The 21,718-nt window shown below is 46.0% G+C and overlaps 1 protein-coding gene across 1 annotated transcript; it reads right to left on the reverse strand.

The window, feature by feature from the left end:
- Window positions 1–12,205: 12,205 nt before the first annotated feature.
- LOC118654287 (melanoma-associated antigen 9-like) lies at window positions 12,206–13,551 on the reverse strand. Its single transcript, XM_036305613.1, is given in 2 exon segments — window positions 12,206–13,380; window positions 13,382–13,551. Coding segments are annotated over 2 exon segments (744 nt in total). The 5' UTR covers window positions 13,466–13,551; the 3' UTR covers window positions 12,206–12,720.
- Between the last annotated feature and the right edge of the window lie 8,167 nt (window positions 13,552–21,718).

Consider the following 21,718-nt stretch of genomic DNA (forward strand, 5'->3'; position numbering starts at 1 on the left):
TGGCTGTTTGCAGCTGGTCACACCCCCTTCAGGGTGTGGGGTCACCACTGGGGTGCCTGGCCAGTCTTGTTGAGGGGCTGAGAGCCGTTTTCAGGCTGGCGGGCGACTGAAGCTACCAGGCTCTTTTTTTTATTTTTTTTTTTATTCTGGGATTTATTTACCTTCTATAGCTGTCACTGGAGCTGAGAGCTGGCTCCAGCTCTGAGGCCGTTGCCAGCTCTGAGGCCGTGGCTGGCTGAAAGCAGGTATCTCAGTTTGTTTAGATTCTATAATTGAAACTCTGTTGCCATCACTGGCTCTCTAAGTTCTGAGTCCGCTGACGGCTAAAAGCAGGTACCTGGGGTTTGTTTAGCTTCTATAATTGCAACATTGTTGCTTCTGGAGCTCAGAGCTGGGCTGAGGCAGGTGGGGAACTTTGGCTTCCTCCATCACCGGGGCAACCAAGCCTCATGTTCGCTTCAGCTGCATGGCTGCCGGCCACCATCTTGGTTGGCAGTTAATTTGCATATCTCGCTAATTAGCCAATGGGAAGGGTAGCACAGTTACAGTTAATTACCATGTTTGTCTATTATTAGATAGGATATAGATGGGTGTTGAATTTTGTTTAATGCTTTTTCTGCATCTATTGATGTGAGCCTGTGATTTTTGTCTTTCAATTTGTTTTTGTGATGTATCACATTTATTGATTTACAAATATTATACCAGCTTTGCATCCCCAGAATAAATCCCACTTGGTTATGGTGTATGATCTTTTTAATATATTGCTGGATGTGATTTGCTAATATTTTGTTGAGGATTTTAGCATCTATGTTCATCAGAGATATTGGCCTGAAATTCTCTTTCTTTGTAGTGCCTTTATCTGGTTTTGGAATTAAGATAATGCGGGCCTCATAAAAAGAGTTTGGAACTGTCCCTTCCCCTTGGATTTTCTGAAATAGTTTGAGGAGTATAGGTGTTAGTTCTTTGAATATTTGGTAAAACTCCCCTGTGAATCCATCTGGTCCTGGGCTTTTGTTACCTGGGAATTTTTTTATTTATTATTACTGCTTCTATTTCATCAGTTGTTATTGGTCTATTCAGGTTTTCTGATTCCTCCTGATTTAGTTTTGGGAGATTGTATTTTTCTAGGAATTTGTCCATTTCATCCACATTGTCCAACTTGTTGGCATATAGTTGTTCATAGTATTTTCTTACAATCCTTTGTATATCTGTGGTGTCAGTGGTTACTCCTCTACTTTTGTTTCTATTTTTATTTATTTGGGTCCTCTCTCTTTATTTCTTGATGAGTCTGGCTAACGGTTTATCAATTTTGTTTATCCTTTCAAAGAACCAGCTCTTGGTTTCATTATATATGTTATTTATTTCGGATCTAATTTTATTATTTCCTTCCTCCTACTTACCCTGGACTTTTCTTGTTGTTCTCTTTCTAGTTCTTTAAGTTGTAGGGTTCAATAATTTATTGCAGATTTTTCTTGTTTTTTGAGGTATGCCTGTAGTGCTATGAATTTCCCTCTCAGTACTGCTTTTCCGTGTCCCAGAGATTTTGGGTTGTTGTGTGTTCATTTTCGTTTGTTTCCAGGAATTGTTTTATTTCTTTCTTGGTCTCGTTGGTAACCCATTCATTGCTTAACAGATTGCATGTGGGAAACGTATTTATACGTTTTACGTTAACTGGTAGTAGAGCACGGGATACGTATTAATATGTTTTTTATAGACTAGCGGTAGAATGCGGGTAACGTATAATACATAAACTAAAGTTATCGTAATTTTACTGAACGTTGCCATTTGCACAAAAAAATAGCAAAAATGGCCTGCACCACCTGTTAGCGCACGATAAAAACTACCCGCAAACAATGTGTTAATAACATGATATTTAGCCTCCATATGCTTGAATGTTTTGGAGTATTTTTACTGTAGTTGATTTCTAATTTCATTCCACTGTGATCTGAGAAGATGCTTGATATGATTTCAATCTTCTTTAACTTGTAAAGAATTGCTTTATGTCTATCAAGGGGTCTGTCTTTGTGAATGATCCATGTGCACTTGACAAGAATGTATAGTTTGCTACGTTGGGGTGAAATGTTCTATAAATGTCAATTAAATCCATCTGATCCAGTGTGTCTTTTAGAGTCATTGATTTTTTGTTAAGTTTTTTTCTGGAACATCTAACCAGTGAAATCAGTGAGGTGTTAAAGTCCCTTACAATGACTGCATTGTTGTCGATCTCTCAGTTAAAGTCCTCTAGAATTATTTTTTGTTTGTTTTTTGGTTTTGTTTTTTGTTTTTTTGTTTTTTGTTTGTTTGTTTTGCTGCTCCTATATTGGGTGCATGTATGTTTACCAAGGTTATATCCTCTTATTGGATCAATCTCTTTATTATTATGTAGTGACCTTTGTTGTGTCTTGTGATGGCGTTCATTTTAAAGTGTATTTTGTTGGATATGAGTATTGGAACTCCAACTTTTTTGTTTCTTTTCCATTTGCATGGAAAAAAGTTTTCCATCCCTTCACTCTCATCCTGTGTATGTATTTTGTTCTGAGGTGGGTCTCTTGTAGACAGAATATAATTGGGTCAGGTTTTAAATCCATTTAGCTACCCTATGACTTTTGACTGGAGCATTTAATCCATTTACATTTAGGGTTATTATTGACTAGAGGCCCAGTGCACAAAAATTTGTGCACTCGAGTGGGGGGATCCCTCAGCCTGGCTTGTGCCCATTTGCAGTCCAGGACCCCTTGGGGGATGTCCACCTGTTGACTTAGGCCCACTCCCCGGGGAATCAGGCCTAAGCTTGCAGTCAGACATCCTTCTGGCAGCCAGAGAGCCCTCGGGGGATGTCTGACTAAAGGCTTAGGCCCCCAAGGGATCAGGACTAAACTGTTAGTTGGACATTCTTAGTGCTGCCACGGAGGAGGGAGAGGCTCCTGCCACCACCTCTGTGCTGTCCAGCCATCAGCCAGCTTCTGGCTGAGTGGCACTCCCCATATGAAAGTGCACTGACCACCAGGGGGCAGCTCCTGCATTAAGCATCTGCCCCCTGATGGCCAGTGTGCATCATAGCAACCAATTATTCTGCCATTCAGTTAATTTGCATATTAGCCTTTTATCATTATTATATATAATGTCCCTATGTCCCCCCTTTTGCCCTTCTACCCAGCTCTTGCCCCCCACTTCTCTCTGGCCATCACCATACTGTTGTCTGTGTCCATGGGTTGTGCATATATTTTCTTTGGTTAATCCCTTCTTTAAATTCACTTCTTTAAATTTTTATTTTCAGATAAGTGCTTATAACTGCACTATTATATATTTTCTATTATATCATTTAGAATTAAGATATTTTTAATTGAACCCTTGTAAATTTTAGCACAATTTAACAAATTTGGTAGAAGCAATTAGGAGATTTTTCATGTAATGCAGATATATTTCAATTAATATTTTATTAATTTTTAATTTTTTAATATTTTAATTTGAAATAACCTCATACATGTAAAAAAAAACTATAAAATACTACAGCATATTATATGTACCCTTCACCCAATTTCTTAGGTGTTAATAATTTAAACATAACCTTTATACAACTAACAAAATTTGGAATATATTTTTCTTATAATCTCTTTAATGTTACTTAACCCATTTACTTTGTTTTTATTAATCTTCACTCAAGGATATTTTTCTATTGAATTTTAGAGAGAGTGAAGGGGAAGGGAGAGACACATTGATTGGTTGCCTCCTGCACATGCTCTGATAGGGACTGGGGATCAAGCCAGCAACTGAGGTACATGCCCTTGACTGTAATCAAACCTGGGACCCTTCAGTCCATGGGCTAATGCTCTATCCACTGAGTAAAACAGGCTGCAGCTTAATTCATTACTTTTAATCTATATGTGTCTTTATATTTAAAGTGGGTTTTGTTTTTGATTCACCCTCATAATCTGTCCTTTAATTGGTGCATGTATGCCATTGACTTTCAGAGTGCTTCCTGGTAGACACTGCCAAATCAGGTGGCTTCTGGGGCTTCTGGGGCTTCTGGGGCCGGCCTGCAGCCCGGGATCAGATCTGACCACGGTAGGCATGCAGGCAGCTTCCAGGGCCGGCCTCCGGCAAGGGATCAGATCCGATCACAGGTAGCAGGCAGGAGGCTTCTGGGTTTCTGGGGCCGGCCTGTGGCCCGGGATCAGATCCGATCACAGATGGCAGGCAGGCGGCTTCTGGGGTCACACACGGGGGCCTTGATGGTGGCTCGCGCTGGCAGCACACGCTGTGCCGCCTTGCCTGCAGTATGCAAATTAGCCGCCATCTTTGTTGGCGATTAATTCGCATATCACCCTGACTAGCCAATGGGAGGCATAGTGAAGGTATGGTCAATTACCATGTTTGTCTATTATTAGATAGGATAAGTACTTATTTATTGCCATTTTAATTCTGTATGCCTAGGTTTCTCTCTCTGTTTCTTCTTCTCATGACAGCAATCCCTTTAGCATTTCTTATAATGCTGGCTTGGTGGTGATGTACTATTTTAGCCCTTTTTTTTGTCTGGAAAATTCTTTATTTGACCATCTGTTTTTAATGATAGCCTTGCTGACTATAGTAATCTTTGTCTCAGATCTTTGCTTTCCATTTCCTTGAATACTTCATTGCCATTCCCTTCTGGCCTGTAGAATTTCTGATGAGAAATCAGGTGTCAGCTTTATGGAAACTCCTTTGTAGGTAACAGTTTTCTTTTCTCTCATGCCTCCGTACTTCCTACCAGTCTCTATGCAGTCTCTACTTTCAGTCCTCAGGTATCAGGGTTCTCTCCTGTGAGTCTTCCATTGATCATTCAGGATATTTTCCTGTATTTTAATTGTAATTCCAGTTTGTTCCTGAGAGCATGTCCATGTAACATCCATGTACTCTGCCACCATTTTTAATCTCTCTTAAGTGAGTTCTTTAAAGTCTTTGTGGCCTTTGCTAGCTCATGACTCTGCTGATTACTTATTTAAATGGATTTTCCCATTTTATGGGATGGAAATTGGAGAGAAGTCTCTGGAAGCCAGAGTCTGGCATTTTTTGGAGAAAAGGTGTTCATTTTGATATATTTTAGGCACTCTAGAGTTCCAAGGTTTCTGGAGGGATATTAGCTCATGCTCTCTGATTCAAGAGCCACTGGATTTCTACTGTGGTGAAGAATCTAGAGAACCCGGCTCATCTTGTCCTCTGAAATGAAATATTCACACTACTGACTTCAGTGGAGTTGAAAGAAGGTATTATGGAACTGACGTCCCTTGGCTAAGACTGCTCAGTTCCAGAATTTCAATCCTGGGTCCCATACCCGCCAGTCAGACAGTGTTTATTAAGCCCCATGCTCAGTACCTTTTGAGAAAGTAGAGCAAAGTTGGAGGAATCACAGTAACTGATATCAAACAATAGTATAAAGCTATTATAATCAAAATAGCCGGGTACTGGTATAAGAGCAGACATATGGATCAATGGAACAAAATAGAGCCCAGGGATCAATCCATGCCTATATTGTGAATTTATATTTGACAAAGGAGGCAAGAGTCTGCAATGGGGTAAAGACAGTCTCTTCAATAAGTGGTGTTGGGAGAGGGAGAATACGGCAGCTGAATAGGCAGACCTCTCCTGCACCTCCATCCAGGGCAAGAATGGAAATACAACTAAACTGGTGAGCATTCACCAGAATTACCAACTGAGGTCCAGCTGAGGATGTGACATATTTCAAGGAAGGACAAAAAACGTCTGGAGACTGGTAGGAAGGTCCAGAGACCAGCTTACCAACTCTCATGGGTGACAGATCAAGAGTCAAGAGGAATCTCCTGGCTACAGGAGGGTTAGTTCCCTGAGAAGATCAAGGCCCAGAATCCAGGCTGTGCTCATCCTAGAGCACCAGAACTGAGACCAGTGGCCCAGGTAAGATCCAGCTGAGAAAGGCAGCAGGACTTCTTGTTGCCAGGGAGTCTGAAACCCAAGGAAGTTAAAGCTACAATTTTTCTTTGTCTGTTTTCTTTTAAAAATCCAGAGGACTTGATTTTTGTTTGCAGCTAATCACCTGAGGCTTCAGTGGAGATAGGGTGTTGTGGACTGAAGGTGCCTGAGGAAAGGCTGGGGGAAACACAGAAAAGAGGTGGCTATTTTTCCTGAGAAAAGCTGGTCCCTTCCAGTAGCAATAGCTCAGAAAAAAATTTAAAAAACACCACCCAAAGGATGCATCCCACCCCACCCTCAGGAGCCCTGCCTGCCACACCCTCCATCTTGAACTATGCAGAGGAGACAGCGGCAGAGGCCAAGCCTTCAGGTTTGTGCAGTCTCGGAAGCATCAGTCAGTGTCATGTGTGTGGAGCCAAGTACCCCGCTAATCCAGGAACCTGACTGGTGCTTCCCCTTCATGGGAGAAACTGTAGGTTTCCAGCTAATCCCACTGGACTGCATATGATGATCTCTGCCCAGCCGAGGGCAGGGAAATATTCTGGATCACTTTCAGAGTAGTAGCTTTGGGACAAGGAAACACAATCATCACTTTCCCTGAAATCTGAATGGTGCCTCCCCATCACAAGAGACCCAGATGTCTAGACTCCTGACTCACCCTAACAGCCTTTCAGAAACAGACATTTGAGTGATGTAGATTGATAGCTGTCTGGCATTTGAAGGCAGTCAGAGGAGGAGCCTGTGGATCCTGGGGAAGTTTCCTGACCTATTACTGGGCCCTGTGTTGCTAACAAGCCTGCCTTAGAGAGCAGCTCTGCCCCTTCCTCATGCAGCCAAGTCCTGTGGGGAAAGACACAAACTGTGGATTAATTGAAGTTTCAAACAGGTTGATGAGAGGCAAAGGAGGACAGTTTCTAACAGTGGTTAGCAGCTAAATACCTCCTGGCAAGTCCAGAAGTACAAACAAAACAGTCAGCCTCAGTCATCAGAAGAGCAGGATCCAAAGGGAACTCCCAAGAGGAACTAAACTCTACTTAGAGACAAATGCTGCCTTTCTACCCCCTGTATTTCCTTATCTTTCTTCTTTATTGAGCTATTATTTAAGTCTCTCTTTTTTCTCTCATAGACCTAATTTTGCGCTTCCCTTTTCTTATCCATTTTTTTTTCTCCTGCGTTCTCTTCATTTTCCTTTTATTATTTTTGACTACGTGCTTTCTCCTCTACTTTCCTTTTTGTAATTATTTTCTTCCTCTTTTATTTTATAAAATTTCCTTCCCCTTTTCTTCTTATATTCTTACTTTCATCTCTTCCCTTCCATATTCCCTTTTCTTCCCTTTTTTTTATCCTCCATTCCTCTCTGAAATTAATAAGAATATATTTCAAAAAATGAATACACTGGAAGTAATCAAAATTAGATTAAATGAGGTAGAAGATTGAATCAGTGACTTGGAAGACAAGGTAGAAAAAACATCCAATTAAAGCAGCATAAAGAAAAAACAATTTAATATATTTTATTGATTTTTTTATAGAAACATCGATGAGAGAGAAACATCGATCAGCTGCCTCCTGCACACACCCTACTGGGGATGTGCCCGCAAACAAGGTACATGCCCTTGACCAGAATCGAACCTGGGACCCTTGAGTCCGCAGGCAGATGCTCTATCCACTGAGCCAAACCGCTTAGGGCAAGAAAAAACAATTTAAAAGCAGGACAGTTTAAGGGAAATTTGGGACATGAAACATAATGACTTCCACATCATGGGAGTACTAGAAGGAGAAGAAACTGAGCAAGGAGTAAGGAACCTGTTTAAAGAAATAATGATAGAAAACTCCCCTAACCTTCCAAAGAAAAAAGTCACACAAGTTCAGGAAGCACAGAGTGTTCCAATCAAGTTAAACCCAAAGAGACCCATTCCAAGACACATCACAATCAAAATTATAAACATTAAAGACAAAGAAGGAATCTTAAAGGCAGCAAGAGAGAGACAGAAAGTTACCTACAAGGGAATACCCATTAGAATGTCAGCTGATTTCCCAATAGAAACACTTTAGGGTGGAAGGGATTGGCATGAAGAATTCAAAGTAATGAAAAACAAGGACCTGAGCCCAACTCTACTCTATTTAGCAAGGCTATGATTTAAAATTAAAGGGGGAAATAGTTTCCTAGCCAAAAAAAAATGGCTAAAGGAATACATTATAACCAAAACTTTATATGGAAGCAAAAAAGAGCCTGAATAGCTACAACAATCTTGAGATAAAAGAACCAAGTTGAAGGGATCACAATAACAGATAGCAAGTTATACTACAAAGCCACTGAATCAAAACAGCCTGATAATGGCACAAAAACAGGTATATAGATCAATGGAACAGAACAGAAAACCCAGAAATCAACCCAAACGATTATGCTCAATGAGTATTTGACATTGGGGCAAGGGCATACAATGAACTAAAGACAATCTCTTCAATAAATGGTGTTGGGAAAATTGGGCAGGTACAGGCAAAAAAAAAAAAAAAAAGACTGGAAGTAGGCCACCAACTTAACCATACACAACAATAAACTTAAAATGGATAAAAGATATAAATGTAAGTTGTGAAACCATAAAAATTCTAGAAGAAAAAGCAGGTAGCAAAATATCAGACATGTCATGTAGCAGAATTTTCCCAAATACATAACCAAGGGCAAGAGACATAAAAGAAAGATTAAACAAATAAACAAATGGGGCTCCATCAAAGTAAAATATTCTACACAGCAAAGGACACTTCTCCAAAGAGGACATACGAATGGCCAAAGATATATGAAAAAAATGCTCAATGTCACTAATCATTGGAGAGATGCAAATTAAAACAACAATGAGGTAACACCTCACATCCAGTCAGAATGACCACCGTGAATAAATTAAACAACAAGTGCTCGTGAGGATGTGGAGAAAAAGGAACCCTTACACAATGTTGGTAGGAATACAGACTGGTACAACTACTATGGAAAACAGTGTGGACATTCCTCAAAAAATTAAAAATGGAACAGCCATTTGACCCAGTGACCCCACTTCTAGAAATATATCCTAAGAAGCCTGAACCACCAATCAGAAAGATTTTATGCACTCCTGTGTTCATAGCAGCGCTATTTTTTTAATTTTGTTTTATTGCCTAAAGTATTACAAAGAGTATTACATATGTCTCCTTTTTCCCCCCTTGACCTTCCCCCAGCCTCCTCTACCCGCCAGTGTCTTGTGTCCATTGGTTATGCTTATAGGCATGCATACAAGTCCTTCGGTTGATCTCTTACCACCACCACCACCACCCCCCCTCATCCCTCCCCAGTCTTCCCAATGTAGTTTGACAGTCTGTTTGATGCTGTTCTGCCTCCATATCTATTTTTGTTCATCAGTTTATAATGGTCTTTATTATCCATAAATGAGTGAGATCATATGGTATTTTTCTTTCACTGACTGGCTTATTTCACTTAGCATAATACTCTCCAGGTACATCCATGCTGTTACAAATGGTAAGAATTCCTTTTTTTTTTTTAACAGCAGTATAGAATTTCATTGTGTAGATGTTCCACAGTTTTCTAATCCATTCACCTGCTTAGGCATAGCAGCATTGTTTATAATAGCTAAGTTCTGGGAAAAGCCAAAGTGCCCATCAGTAGAAAAGTGGATAAAAAAAATAGTGGTAAATTTACACAACAGAATACAAGGTAGTGGTCAAAAAGAAGGAAATCTTACCTTTTCAGACAGCATAGATGGATCTGGAGTCTATTATGCTCAGTGAAATGAGGCAGCGAAAGGCAAATACAATATGATTTCACTTATATGTGGAAACTAAGGAACAACATAAAGTGATGAACAAAATAGAAACATAGGCATGAAGACATGGAACAATCTGAGAGCTGTCATAGGTGAGGGAGGAAGTGAAGGGATTAGCCAACAAAATCCATGGACAAGGAGAACAATATGGTGATGGCCAGATGGAAGGGGGGTGCATGGATGCTGGGTGGAAAGGAGCAAAGGAAGGGAAATAAAGGATCTCTGTATTAGTGTCAACAATAAAACTAAGAAATTTAAAAAGTGAATTGCTATTAACAGGTATATCTTCATAGAAATTAAATAAAGGGCTGTTACTCTCAGAAACGGTGGAGGATGAGCAAGGGACTTCAGCAGGGAGTAAGTAGCTTCTATGTCAGGATGAGGACAGGAGATTCTGTGAGCCTTCAGAGGAGGCAGCAATGAGCAGGTCAGCAGACCATAATCCAGGGATGGACAGGAGAGCACCCAAGGGAAGGCTGTCGTCATGGGGGAAAATGCTGGGACTACACAGAAATGCTGGCACCAGGAAGAGTCAGATCTCAACAAACCTCAGACAGCTCCCAAATTATGCTTGATTCTCAATGTCACCTTCCTTCCTTAGGCCTGCTCTTACTGCCTGGGCCTCAGAGTCCTACTACTTGTCATCTGAAAGAGTTCATTCATTGTACTGAGAAATGAATTATGGGGTAGAAGGTGGGCCATGGACTGGGGGGAGGGGGTTGGAAATACTATGGACTCTAGATGAATTTGGCAAGGGATGGAGTCTCTATCCTGCCACTTACTAGTCATGTGATCCTGGGAAAATATCAGGCCCTATGAGCATCAGGTTCTTCAAGTGTGACGTGATTTTATTAATTCCTGTCTTTCAAGACTGCAGGAATGTGTGGATTGTTTGCAAAGCATCTCATATAGTGCCTGGTGTCAATTGGAATGTGATGAATGGCAATTATTTCAAACTAGAGTCCGGCTGCACAAAATTCGTGCATGGCAGAGGGGGGGGTTCCCTCAGCCCAGTCTGTGCCCTCTCTCAATCCGGGACCCCTCCAGTAGGGTCTCTAGGCCTGGCCGGTGATGAGGGCCTATCGGGCTTCCTTCCCCAGGCTGCTGGCAGCTGGCCCAGCCCCAGCCTTGCCCATGCTTGCCATCTGTGCGGCGCTGCCCCACCACCACCACCACCATCACCTCCCTCTGCTGGCGACAGGCATGGGGTGCAATCGCTTGGCTGGCCTAGGCCTCCTTCTGCAGGATGATCGTGGGACGATGGCAGGGACCCCCCCCCCCCAACCAATTGCATCACACCCACTTTGGCTGGCCTGGTGCCAGTGCATGTCATAGTATGATCATCTGGAAGGTCATCAGGATGGTTGTTCTGCTGTTCAGATGTTCGGTCGATTTGCATATTATGCTTTTATTATTATAGATATCATTTTTATCCCAGATACTTCCACTCTCTCTGTTGGCACTGGGATTACTTGTTATCAAGGTCATATTAGAGAATATGCAGCTCAGTAGGGCATAGAACACACAATCGGCCAAACAGGATGTTCCACAAATATAACTTAGCAAATTTTCCCAATTCATGGATGTATGCTCAAATTCATGTGTGGGGAGCCTTCCCAGCTGGACACAACACAAAGCTTCTAGAAAGAGAGTCTAGGAACAACTCTTTCCATCCGTCCAAGCTGCTCTTTTATCCAAACAAATGTTTTCATTCATTTCAACCCCACCCCAAATCTATCACTTGATAATGATTGGCCAGATCACACTCAAGATTATTATCATTCAAACCTAATTATGCTGTAGGTTGTGGCTCTCCCAAGCCATCATGTTACTCATGGTCTCGTATCCGTATTTCTGTAGAAATCTGTGCAGATGATGGGTATAACACACCTAGTGCTCTTACTGTCCAATGACACTGACACTGCGTGCAGGAAACCACCCTTCTAACCAGGCGGAGATTTCCCTCTGGTTTATTCATGATTCAAAAGGAACTTGTTAGGACAATTTTCCATTTCAGACTTTTCTCTCACACACAAGACACACAATGTGCCACTGCCACCCACAGCTTCCTTACAATCAACCCCCCTAGAGGGAATCACAGATTCCTAAAGCTCCAAATACCCTGGCTTAGGCCAGCACATTTGACTGCTGTCTCCTGGAGGCTAACAGAAGGGGTTTTGTTACTTGTTCTGTAGGATTTAGGGGACACCTTACCACCTTCCTTATGTGACTTGGGCTACTACACTATCATCCTGTGGGTGGGTGTGCCCTGCTTATGTTGGTGTCCCCACTACTAATACAGGGCCTTCCAGAAGACATAGGCTCTGTGAATGTCTGGGGATTAAATGAACCATGGAGGAGAGGTTGTCTTTATTCAGATGAAATCCATCCACTTCCTTGGCTGAAGCAAGCAAATACAAGGATCCTTATATAGTTTACTTCAGAGAAAGACAGAGGAGAAGGGATAAGAAGCAAGAATTAACAACCTTTTGCTTTTATTTTTCTATTTCTTGACTCCATCAATTGTACTGCTGTGTTCTTTCACGTTTCCAAGAAAATCCTGCTCTAAAGACATGTTATGTAGTTTGGGATCTAAAACTAGGATGGGAAATATCCCAATTTGTGTAACACAGTAACAAACCTCTTACTCTTGAATAAGACAAGTACAAATACATATGTGCCCGATGTCATTCACAAACTTAGATGCTAAAGCCTATGAAACATTCTATGAAAAGAAACAACATTGGAAAGTTCCCTTAAATAATTCCCAAAGGATTCAAGGATACATTTCTCAATAATTATAGGAACTCAAAGATGCTACAGCCCTTGTTCCCCCAACTCGCCCTGGGCCTCACTACGTAGAATACTGTCTGCTCTTTCCTCAAACACAGAGTGGAAAATGGGCCTCATTTTATGCCCAGAAAAAAGGAAGAAAAAAAAAAGCTGATGCATATGGGCCTGAAACTTGCCTGGATGCAACTCTGGCTCAGGCATAGTGGTCCTCATTGCACTCAGGCCCTTCAGGCAGGGATGGGAGGGAACAGGGATCCCTGTCATTAACACTGACAACAAACTTGAGGGCTTTCGATGTGGTGGTCTCAGCGTGGGCCCTGCGACCCCACAGGAACTCATAGCGTGCAGGATCACTATTGGGCACCTGGTGATACACCAGGTACTGTTTCTGCACCCAAACTTTGGTGAGGAGCTCCCTGGGCTCCCCATAGAGCCAATGCTCCTTCCCATCATGCACCCCTAAAATATTCAGTGCTTCCCAGACTTTCTCCTCAGGGGCACAATCATCCTCCACAGCAATCACTCTCAGAACTGTGACCAGGAGACCAGTGTTGGGAAACCTGTGCCCATCGCTCACCATCCCATCATAGGTGAGCCCCAAGGTAGTGACCAGGACATAGGTGTGGGTACTACGGTCCACTTCCTTCACATCAATGCCAAAGACCAGCTGCATGAACTCAGCGGCGTTGCTGAAGATCTCAGGGAAGTGATCCTGGTGCTCTTTGATGACACTACTCAGCATTTCTGCCTTTGTGGTTGGCTCCTTTGCACGATACTTCAGAAGCAGGAAATCCACCATTTCCATTGACTTCGAATGCAGTGCTTTGTGGAGCAAGGAATTGGCATCATCTTCAGGGCCCCCCCTCAGTGTTTGGACCCTCCTCATCTTGGCTGCTGGACCTCCCATCTTCAGATTCGCTCCCTGAAAAGGCTGCCATGGCATGGGGGAGGGGAAGGCACCCTGAGGACTCTGGGGAGGACTGATGTCTCAGCAGCAGACACCTCCTCTAGGCTGTCTAAAAGCAGGACTGAGTGGGAGGAAGATAGAGAGGAGGAGAGAGAGAGGGCCGACTCCTCCTCCCCCTTCCCCCTCCCCCACCCCCTCCTCCTCCTGCATAGCCCAGAACAGCTGCACCTCCACCAGGTTCTGATTCTCCCTTCAGTCCTGATGGTCTTCCTCAGGCTTGCAGGGCTCACTCATATGATGCCCAGGCATGATGACTCATGCTGGGAAAGTGACCGGGTGTGGATAGAAGGTGGACAATGAGGACCCATGTGGCTGGGGGAGAGGGAGAGTGTGAGGGGCCTCAGCAGAGAAAAGCACCCTAGGCAGTTCTGACAAAAGTGACTTATGGGTCTCCCCTTTAGGTGTGCTCACAGGCCTCACAGAGATCACTCCTGATTAGCCTGTCCAGTAAGAACCTGAAGTCAGAAGTGACATGACTGCTCAGGGTACAGAAGGTACAGCCCAAGATTATGTAGTTGATGGTGGGGTGTGGTGATATCTGACGTGGGTTGGGGAGCCCCTGGGATATAATGGTGAGTACCTCACTTTAACTCCTGGCACTGACTGGCCTTCTGCTACTCTGAGACCTGAGAATATGTAGTGTACACCAAGGCCTTCACATCCTGAAACCCAGAGGCCCTGGTAGAGGGTACGAACGGGCACTTCAGCATGCACATGACAAGCACAGCCCTGGAACTGTAGAGCTGAGAGGAGGGGCAATGGGACTCTGTGAGGTCCCCTCTGTTGTGGGTGGAAGGTTCCTCCTTGCACATGTAGGATCCTCACCTTTCCCCTGCCAGGGCCTGGCCCCTCACTGCCTTCTGCTGGCCTGAGGTCAAACTCTCAGAACAAGACCACACACACCTGACACTTCAATGAAGAAAATAAGGGGGCCCCACATGTGGTCCCTCTCCGAGAGGATCAAGAAGGGGTGACGGAAGATTTGGTTCCATCTATCCTGGGTTAAGGCTCTGATCATTTCTCACCATGATGCACTGCAGGGTTTCAGACCACTCTCTATGCTGACTGAGCCCAATCTACTTAGACTTAGGCTTCACCTCCCTGAGGTACAGGAGTAGGAAGTGAGCTGAGGTAATCCAGGTACTATTCTGAGTTTCCCCATTGCTGACAGAGGAGGCAGGGTAGGTCTGGGTTCCCATGTGCTCTGCTTCCCCTCAGTGCTCACCTTGATTCCTGGCAGGATCTGGGACTCGTTTCTCTGTTGACAAAATGTGGTTCCGGTGGATGATAGGACGTGTGGTCTCACACCAAGGTCCTCACCTTGCTGATAGCTCTGAGACAAAAGTGAACAGGAGCTCCATCTGCCTCCACCCCTACCCAGATTCCCACACAACTGACACCAGGGCCTGGCCCATCTGGTCCTGGTGCAGAGTTCCCTTAGTCTGGCCTGAGGATACTTGCCTTTCTTCCTGGCCTGGCCTGGATCTGAATCCAGCTGAACCGATTTCACCCTGAACAACTGTCCTCAGTGAGAAAAGCTCAGGAGGAGCAGGCATGTGGAAAGGGAGAGCATGTCACACCCAGGTGCCCCTGCCTGGGGAATCTGGATGCTGAGGACAGGACACTCCCTGATGCTGAGGGCTCTCTTCTTTTCTCAAGGAGCACATAGCTGCAGTTTCCCACAAGAAAGCATTCACACCTTTATGACCCTTCCACAACCTCAGCTCCTCTTTGCATGAACTGAAGCCATTCCCTCTGACCAAGGCCCTGTCCTTCCCGAGTGCCCTCAGTCAAACATGAGGAAGAACCACCTCTGCAGACCCATGCCAGGCCTTTCCCAGGGCTGACAGCAGCACAGACTGGGTTCAGGGCACCCATTGTCTGGAGTGTGGTATCCTCCTTCCTCCCCGAGCTACCCAGGTTTACTCAGAGAGTGCCTGGGACCTTTCCCTTCTGCTGAACTGAGAATGAGTACTGCAGGCCATGTCCACCATCTCTCAGAGACCTCCAAGGTGGACTTCAAGACACGCCACATTGCCCTAGCTCAGTGGTCGGCAAACTGCGGCTCGCAAGCCACATGCGGCTCTTTGGGCCCTTGAGTGTGGCTCTTCCTAAGCCTTAGGAGTCCCTAATTAAGTTAATAACAATGTACCTATCTACATAGTTTAAGTTTAAAAAATTTGGCTCTCAAAAGAAATTTCAATCGTTGTACTGTTGATATTTGGCTCTTTTGACTAATGAGTTTGCCGACCACTTCCCTAGCTGGTTTTTCTCAGTGGATAGACCATCAGCCTGCTGACTAAAGGGTTCTGGGTTTGATTCCATTCAAGTGCACATGCCTGGGTTGTGGGCTTGATCCCCAGTAGGGAGTGTACAAAAGGCAGCTGATACAATGATTCTCTCATCATTGATGTTTCTATCCCTCTCTCCCTCTCCCTTCCTCTCTAAAATAAAATTTTTTTTTTTTTTTTTAAAAAAAAGACACACCACATTGCATATCATGCCCCAGTGACCCAGTTGCACAAGCAGGGCCCAATCCAGTTGGTCCCTGTGTTTGTTGGGGTGGGCGGAAGCCTTATCCTGCCTCAAGACCCACACTTTGATTACCAACAGTACCTGGGACACCTCACCTTGTCGCCCTGAACACAGCTCCTTCAGGACAATCCCCTCAACTTCTCAGGAAAAAGTCTAGACGCAACCCAAATCGAGAGCCCTACCATGAGGTTTCTAGGTGCTGATGACAGGAACAGGGCACACTGGGGACACTTATGTCACTGGCAAAACCTCGGGGACACTTCAAGGTGTGGTAGGAAGCTTCCTGAGTCCTAACTCGGGTCCTTACCTGGTATCCTGGCAGAGCCCTGCAGCCCTTCTTTGCCTACCTGGAGCCTGACCCCTCAGAGGTCAGGGGGTGGAGTCCGCTTGTCTTCCTGCAGGATCCTCACCGTGACTCCTGGCTGGAGCTGGAACCTCCTTTCTGTCAACCTGAGAGGCCCAAGTAAGGAAGAGAGCATGTGGTCATGGACCGGGGGCCTCCCAGGGTTCACAGTAGGGGTAATGTGGGGCATCTCTGTTGTGGGGTCCCGGATCCCTCAGTCTTCCCTTTGCATGGTCACCTTGACTCCGGGCAAGAACTGGTCCTACCCTCTGCCACATATGTCATTCCCCTGAATTCCAAGGGCTGACATCAGGTCTGGGCTTGTGCGGTTCCTCTCTGCATGGTCATCCACTATAGGGCCTCCCAACACTTTGAGCAGGGCAGACTTCTGTGGACTCCCCTCCAGTTAGGGTTCCTGGATACCCTCAGTCCTCCCTGGGGGTCCTCACCTTGACTCTTCCCTCTGCCCATCTGAGACCCTGCTCCTTACACTGAACCCCAGAGCCTGTCAGACCCGGATGCAAAAGTCAGGAAAAGCACCTTGACTCTGGGCAGTGCTTCTGCATCCCTTCGTTGGACCTGAGGGAGGCCCTACAGTTCTTATCAAGTTTCCAGTCTCCCTCAGACCTGAATCCTGAAGTCAGGAGACACCCCATGTGGTCACCAGCCCTGTGGCCCTCCAAGGTCGAGAGCAAGTCGCGGTCTTGTGCAGCCTCTACACTGGGAGTCCTGGGTCCCCTCAGTCCTCACACAGGGTCCCCATCATGACCTTGGCAGGTCCTGGGTTCTTCCTCTGCCTCCCTGGGGCCGGTTTGTAGTACTAAACTCCACAGTGTCACAGACCCTGATTTGAAGGCATTAAATGCCACTTGAGTCGGGCAGTACTTCTGTCCCCCCGCACCCGTCCCCCGTGGACTTGATTCACTATATGGCTTTATTTTTATTTTTTAAATTTTATAATAATTCTTTATTATTGAAAGAACTAGAGGCTCGATGCACAAAATTTATGCAAGAGTAGGCCTTCCTTCCTCTGGCTGCCAGCACCAGCTTCCCTCTGGCACCTGACACCTGGGCTTCCCTCACAGCCCTGGCTGCCTACGGAAGGACGTCCAGAAGGGTGTCCAGTCTTATTAGCATATAATGCTTTTATTATTATAGATTACATATGATCCCCTCCACCCCACCCGTGTCCCCTTCCCTTGCCCTCACCACCCAATCATTGTGTCCATGGGCCATGCATATACGCATACAAGGTTCATGGTTGATTACTTCCCACCCTCCCCACCTTCCGTCTGAGATTCCCCAATCTGTCCTATGCTTGCATGTGTCTGTATCTATGTGATTCATCAGTTTACTTTGTATCCTCAATTCCACATATGAGTGTGATCATGTGATATTTATCTTCCTCTGACTGGCTTATTTCACTTAGCACAATACTCTCCAGGTCCCTCCATGCTGTCTCAAAGGGTAAGAGACCCTTCCCTTTATACAGCTGCATAGTATTCCATGGCATACATGTACCACTGCTTTTTCATCAGGTCATTGATGGGCACCTGGGCTGTTTCCACATCTTAGCTATCATAAATTGTGCTGCTATGAACATAGGGGTGCATACATTCTTTCTCATTGGTATTTCCGGTTTCTTAGGGAAATATTCCTAGAAGTGTGATTCCTACACTTTTGACCAAGTCCTGAGTCTCACTCAGTCCTGGATACAGAAGTCAGGAAACTCGGCACTTGGTCTTTCACCAGGGAACATCCCAAGGCTGATAGCAGGGTAGGGTTTATGGGGTCCCCTGGTTGTGGGGTTCAGGGTGCCCTCCTTCATCCTGTGGCTGTGCTCCTTACAGTGAGCCCCAGCCTATCTCAGACCTGCATGCAGAAGTCAGGACACACCTCACAGGGTCATCTGACATGGGGTCTCCCATGGCTTGTAGCAGGGGAGGCCCTTTATGGGGTCCCCTATATTGTGGGGTCCTGGGTCCCGTCTGTTCTCCCTCAGCGGACTTGTGGCTCTGCTCCTTACACCAAACCCCAGAGTCTCTCACACCTGATGCAGGAGTCACCCCACCCCGCCCTGTAGTACCCCGCCCACTGGTCTTCCCAGGACTGAGGATTCTGGGGTCCAGGGCCCCCAATCTCCCTCAGGGTCCTCAACTTGACAGCAGCAGGACCTGGGGTCCCCCCTGTGCTGCCTGAAGCCCTGCTCCTTCTAGCAAACCCCCCGTGTCTCTCAGGCCCTATGCAGAAATCACAAAGCACAATGCGTGAGCTCACCCCTCCCCCACCCCAGGAGGCCTGCCCGATGGACACTCTTCTGGGGTCCAGGCCCCCAGTCTCCCCCACACTGACTCCTGGCAGGTCCCGGACCCCCCCTGCCAACCTGAGACGCTGCCGTGACACGGAGCCGCCCGAGGGTCTCAGACCCGGAGGACCCGGAAGTCAGGCCTCGCCGCTCGTGGTCCCCCCGCGCCTTGGGGCTCCCGGGACTGACTGCTCTGGCCCAGAGTCACCTTGTCTCCCCCACGGCCTCACCGTGAGGCCTGCAGGCCCTGGGACCCTCCCTCCGTGAACCGGGTGGCTGGACCCCCACACGGAGGCCTTCCCCGCCCCCCATACCCCAGGGCAGGCCTGTGGGCCTCACTCCCCAGGGCTCCCGGCAGGGGCTGAACTAGATCCCGGGTACCTCCGTCTGGTCCTCACCCTGATTCCAGGCAGAGCCTGGGTCCACCGGTGCCGACCTGAGGTGGCTCCCCTCAGCGCCTGTCCTGTCTAACGAACCGAAGCCGGCCTCCCAAAGATGGCGCTCAGCTCCCCCAGGCTTCTCAGGCGGAAGTCAATGAGTCAGTGACATCACTTCCGGAAACCAATTGTGGGGTCACCCAGGCCTGCTGACCGGGGCGGAGTTCCGCTCCTTTGTGCCCAGCCCCCGTTCTGGTCCCTACCTGGGCTGGATGGCCTGGGCCCCCACCCTGTGCTGACCTGGGTCTGTGCCCCTCAGGCCAAGTGTCGGCCTCCCTGGGTCCCTCTGGGTCCTAGATTCCTGGAGGTGGACGGGAGTGCGCAGCCGGACAGCCCTGCCTGAGGTACCCGGATCTGACAGGAGCACCAGCCTTTGTCCCGGGGTGGGCCCTCTGCGTGGGCAGCTGGAGCCCTCAGTCCTTATTGGAGGGTCCTCACAGCCCTGGCCTGGACACCGTGGTCACATCACGGTTCCCAGAGGGGGCGCTGCAGATTCGTGTTCCCTGGGGACCATCAGAGGAGAAGCCCCCTTTCTCATAGTATCTCTTTACTAGGCAACCAGACTTTTGAAACATTTTGTTCTAATTTGTTTTCTACATGGAAAATGATGAGCAGCAGAAAATGAAGGTGGAAAGGGGTTCTGCTCTTTTGAGGTTATGTAATGTTTTATAGTCCAGGTGACTGATTTTGTTTTTTCAAATCCTCAATCGGAGTCATAAATAAATTTTACATCTCGCCAAGTTTCAGGAATGCATTCATACCCATCCTTACTCTGCCTGATTTATTCTTATCTTGACACTCTATTTCTAGTACTGTCTACATCTTTTATTAAAATGACTAGAGGCTCAATGCATGAAATTTGTACAAGGGGCTCACCCTTGCAGCCCTTTGTAGCCTCGGCAGGGTGCCCGGGCTTTGTCTGAAAGGGAAGGTCGTCCACATGGTCGTTCTACTGTTCAGTGTAGTTAGCATATTAGCTCTTTATTATATAGGATTAGTTTGAAAAGTTCTGTCCTCACCCACTAAGGTGATTTCAGGTGGTTATTAATACAGACACTGAAGCCCTATTGGCTTCTTCCTCCCATTTACTCATACTGTGCTGGTATTACCTGAGAGTTAGTGGCATCTGTGGCCTGATATGTTGCCTCTGATTTCCACAATGAAGTAGAGGTAGAAGTTTACACTTTTCCTACTTCCCATCCAGTCATCTGCATCTATGCAGGCTACAGACCCTCCCAACTTCGCACTACCTCCACCCCAAACACAAGTAACAGCTCACCACATTCTCCAGTCTTCCCCAGGAGTTTCTTCTGTTTTCTTGTTTAGATTACATTTTTTATATGTATATTTTATTTTTTCTTCTTTTGTCTCTTTGGTTTTTTCCCCCCCTGATATGTATATTTTTAAATTTCATTCTCCCTTCTATAGTTTGCTAGTGTTGATTTTGGGAACAGAATACAGAAGCCCAAGATTGTCAGTCATTTTGGCCTAAACTTAAGGCAATAGATCTATAAACCTGTAAAAAAAAATTTAAAAAAGAAAGGATGATTGCTATCTTTGCAATATTCTGTTCTCCTTCGATGTATGTGGTATACTGCTCTATTTATTTGGGAACTCGTTAACTTGAATCTAACAGTATACTTGTATAATTGCTCCCCTTCTCATGGGGTTTTTTCACCAGCTCAACTATCACTGTGGGTTCTAAAGGTCAGCTACTACTGAAGATGCTAAGCAGAGCAGGTATTTGGGGAGGTGTTGTGGGATTGTGGTTGTCTGTCTACATATTCCTTGTCCAATGCAGGTGATTTCACTTTTTTTTTCTAAATATATTTTTATTGATTTCAGAGAGAAAGGGAGAGGGAGAGAGAGATAGAAACATCAATGATAAGACAGAATCATTGATCAGCTGCCTCCCGCACACACCTCCCCCCCCCCCCCCCCCCCCCCCCCCCCGCACTGGGGATCAAGCCCACAACCCGGGCATGTGCCCTTGACTGAAATCAAACCTGGGACCCTTCAGTCCACAGGCTGACGCTCTATCCACTGAGCCAAACCAGCTAGGGCTGATTTCACTTTTTAATCCTTAATCATAGTAATCTTTCCCTTCCCTGACATATCCTGGGCCCAGCAGCGCCCTGTCCAGCATCTGTCCTGGTACTGCAGTGATCTCTGTAAGGGTTGTGAAGCTCTCCTGAGTGAGGACTTTGGGGTCCACTGGTCTCAGAACAGAGGGCACTACAGCATCCATCTCCTGGTGTTCCTGTCAGCTCTAGGGACCCTGAGTGGGGCTCTCAGGCTGAGCATATGCCTCCACCTGCCTGGGAAATCTGGGGAGTTAGAGCCTAGGTCTGAGGGACACAGACTCAGATAGCAGAGGGCGCAGGCCCAGGTCTTGCTGAGTCCAGGTGGGGATCAAGAGGACTTCAGCCCTGCCCTAACCAAGCTCTGTTCAGATTATGCTAAGGACTTAGGTGGCCAAGGCATAGAGGGGAGAGTCACCATGCCTAATGAGTCTTTGGGTATAGTCTGAACATGCAGTATGCAGAGGGCAAGAGGGATGTCATAGAGATACCACTATTGGCTAGGGAACACTGGCATCTGGAC

The sequence above is a fragment of the Myotis myotis genome, unplaced genomic scaffold (assembly GCF_014108235.1).
Source record: "Myotis myotis isolate mMyoMyo1 unplaced genomic scaffold, mMyoMyo1.p scaffold_m19_p_4, whole genome shotgun sequence".
Classification (NCBI taxonomy): domain Eukaryota; kingdom Metazoa; phylum Chordata; class Mammalia; order Chiroptera; family Vespertilionidae; genus Myotis; species Myotis myotis.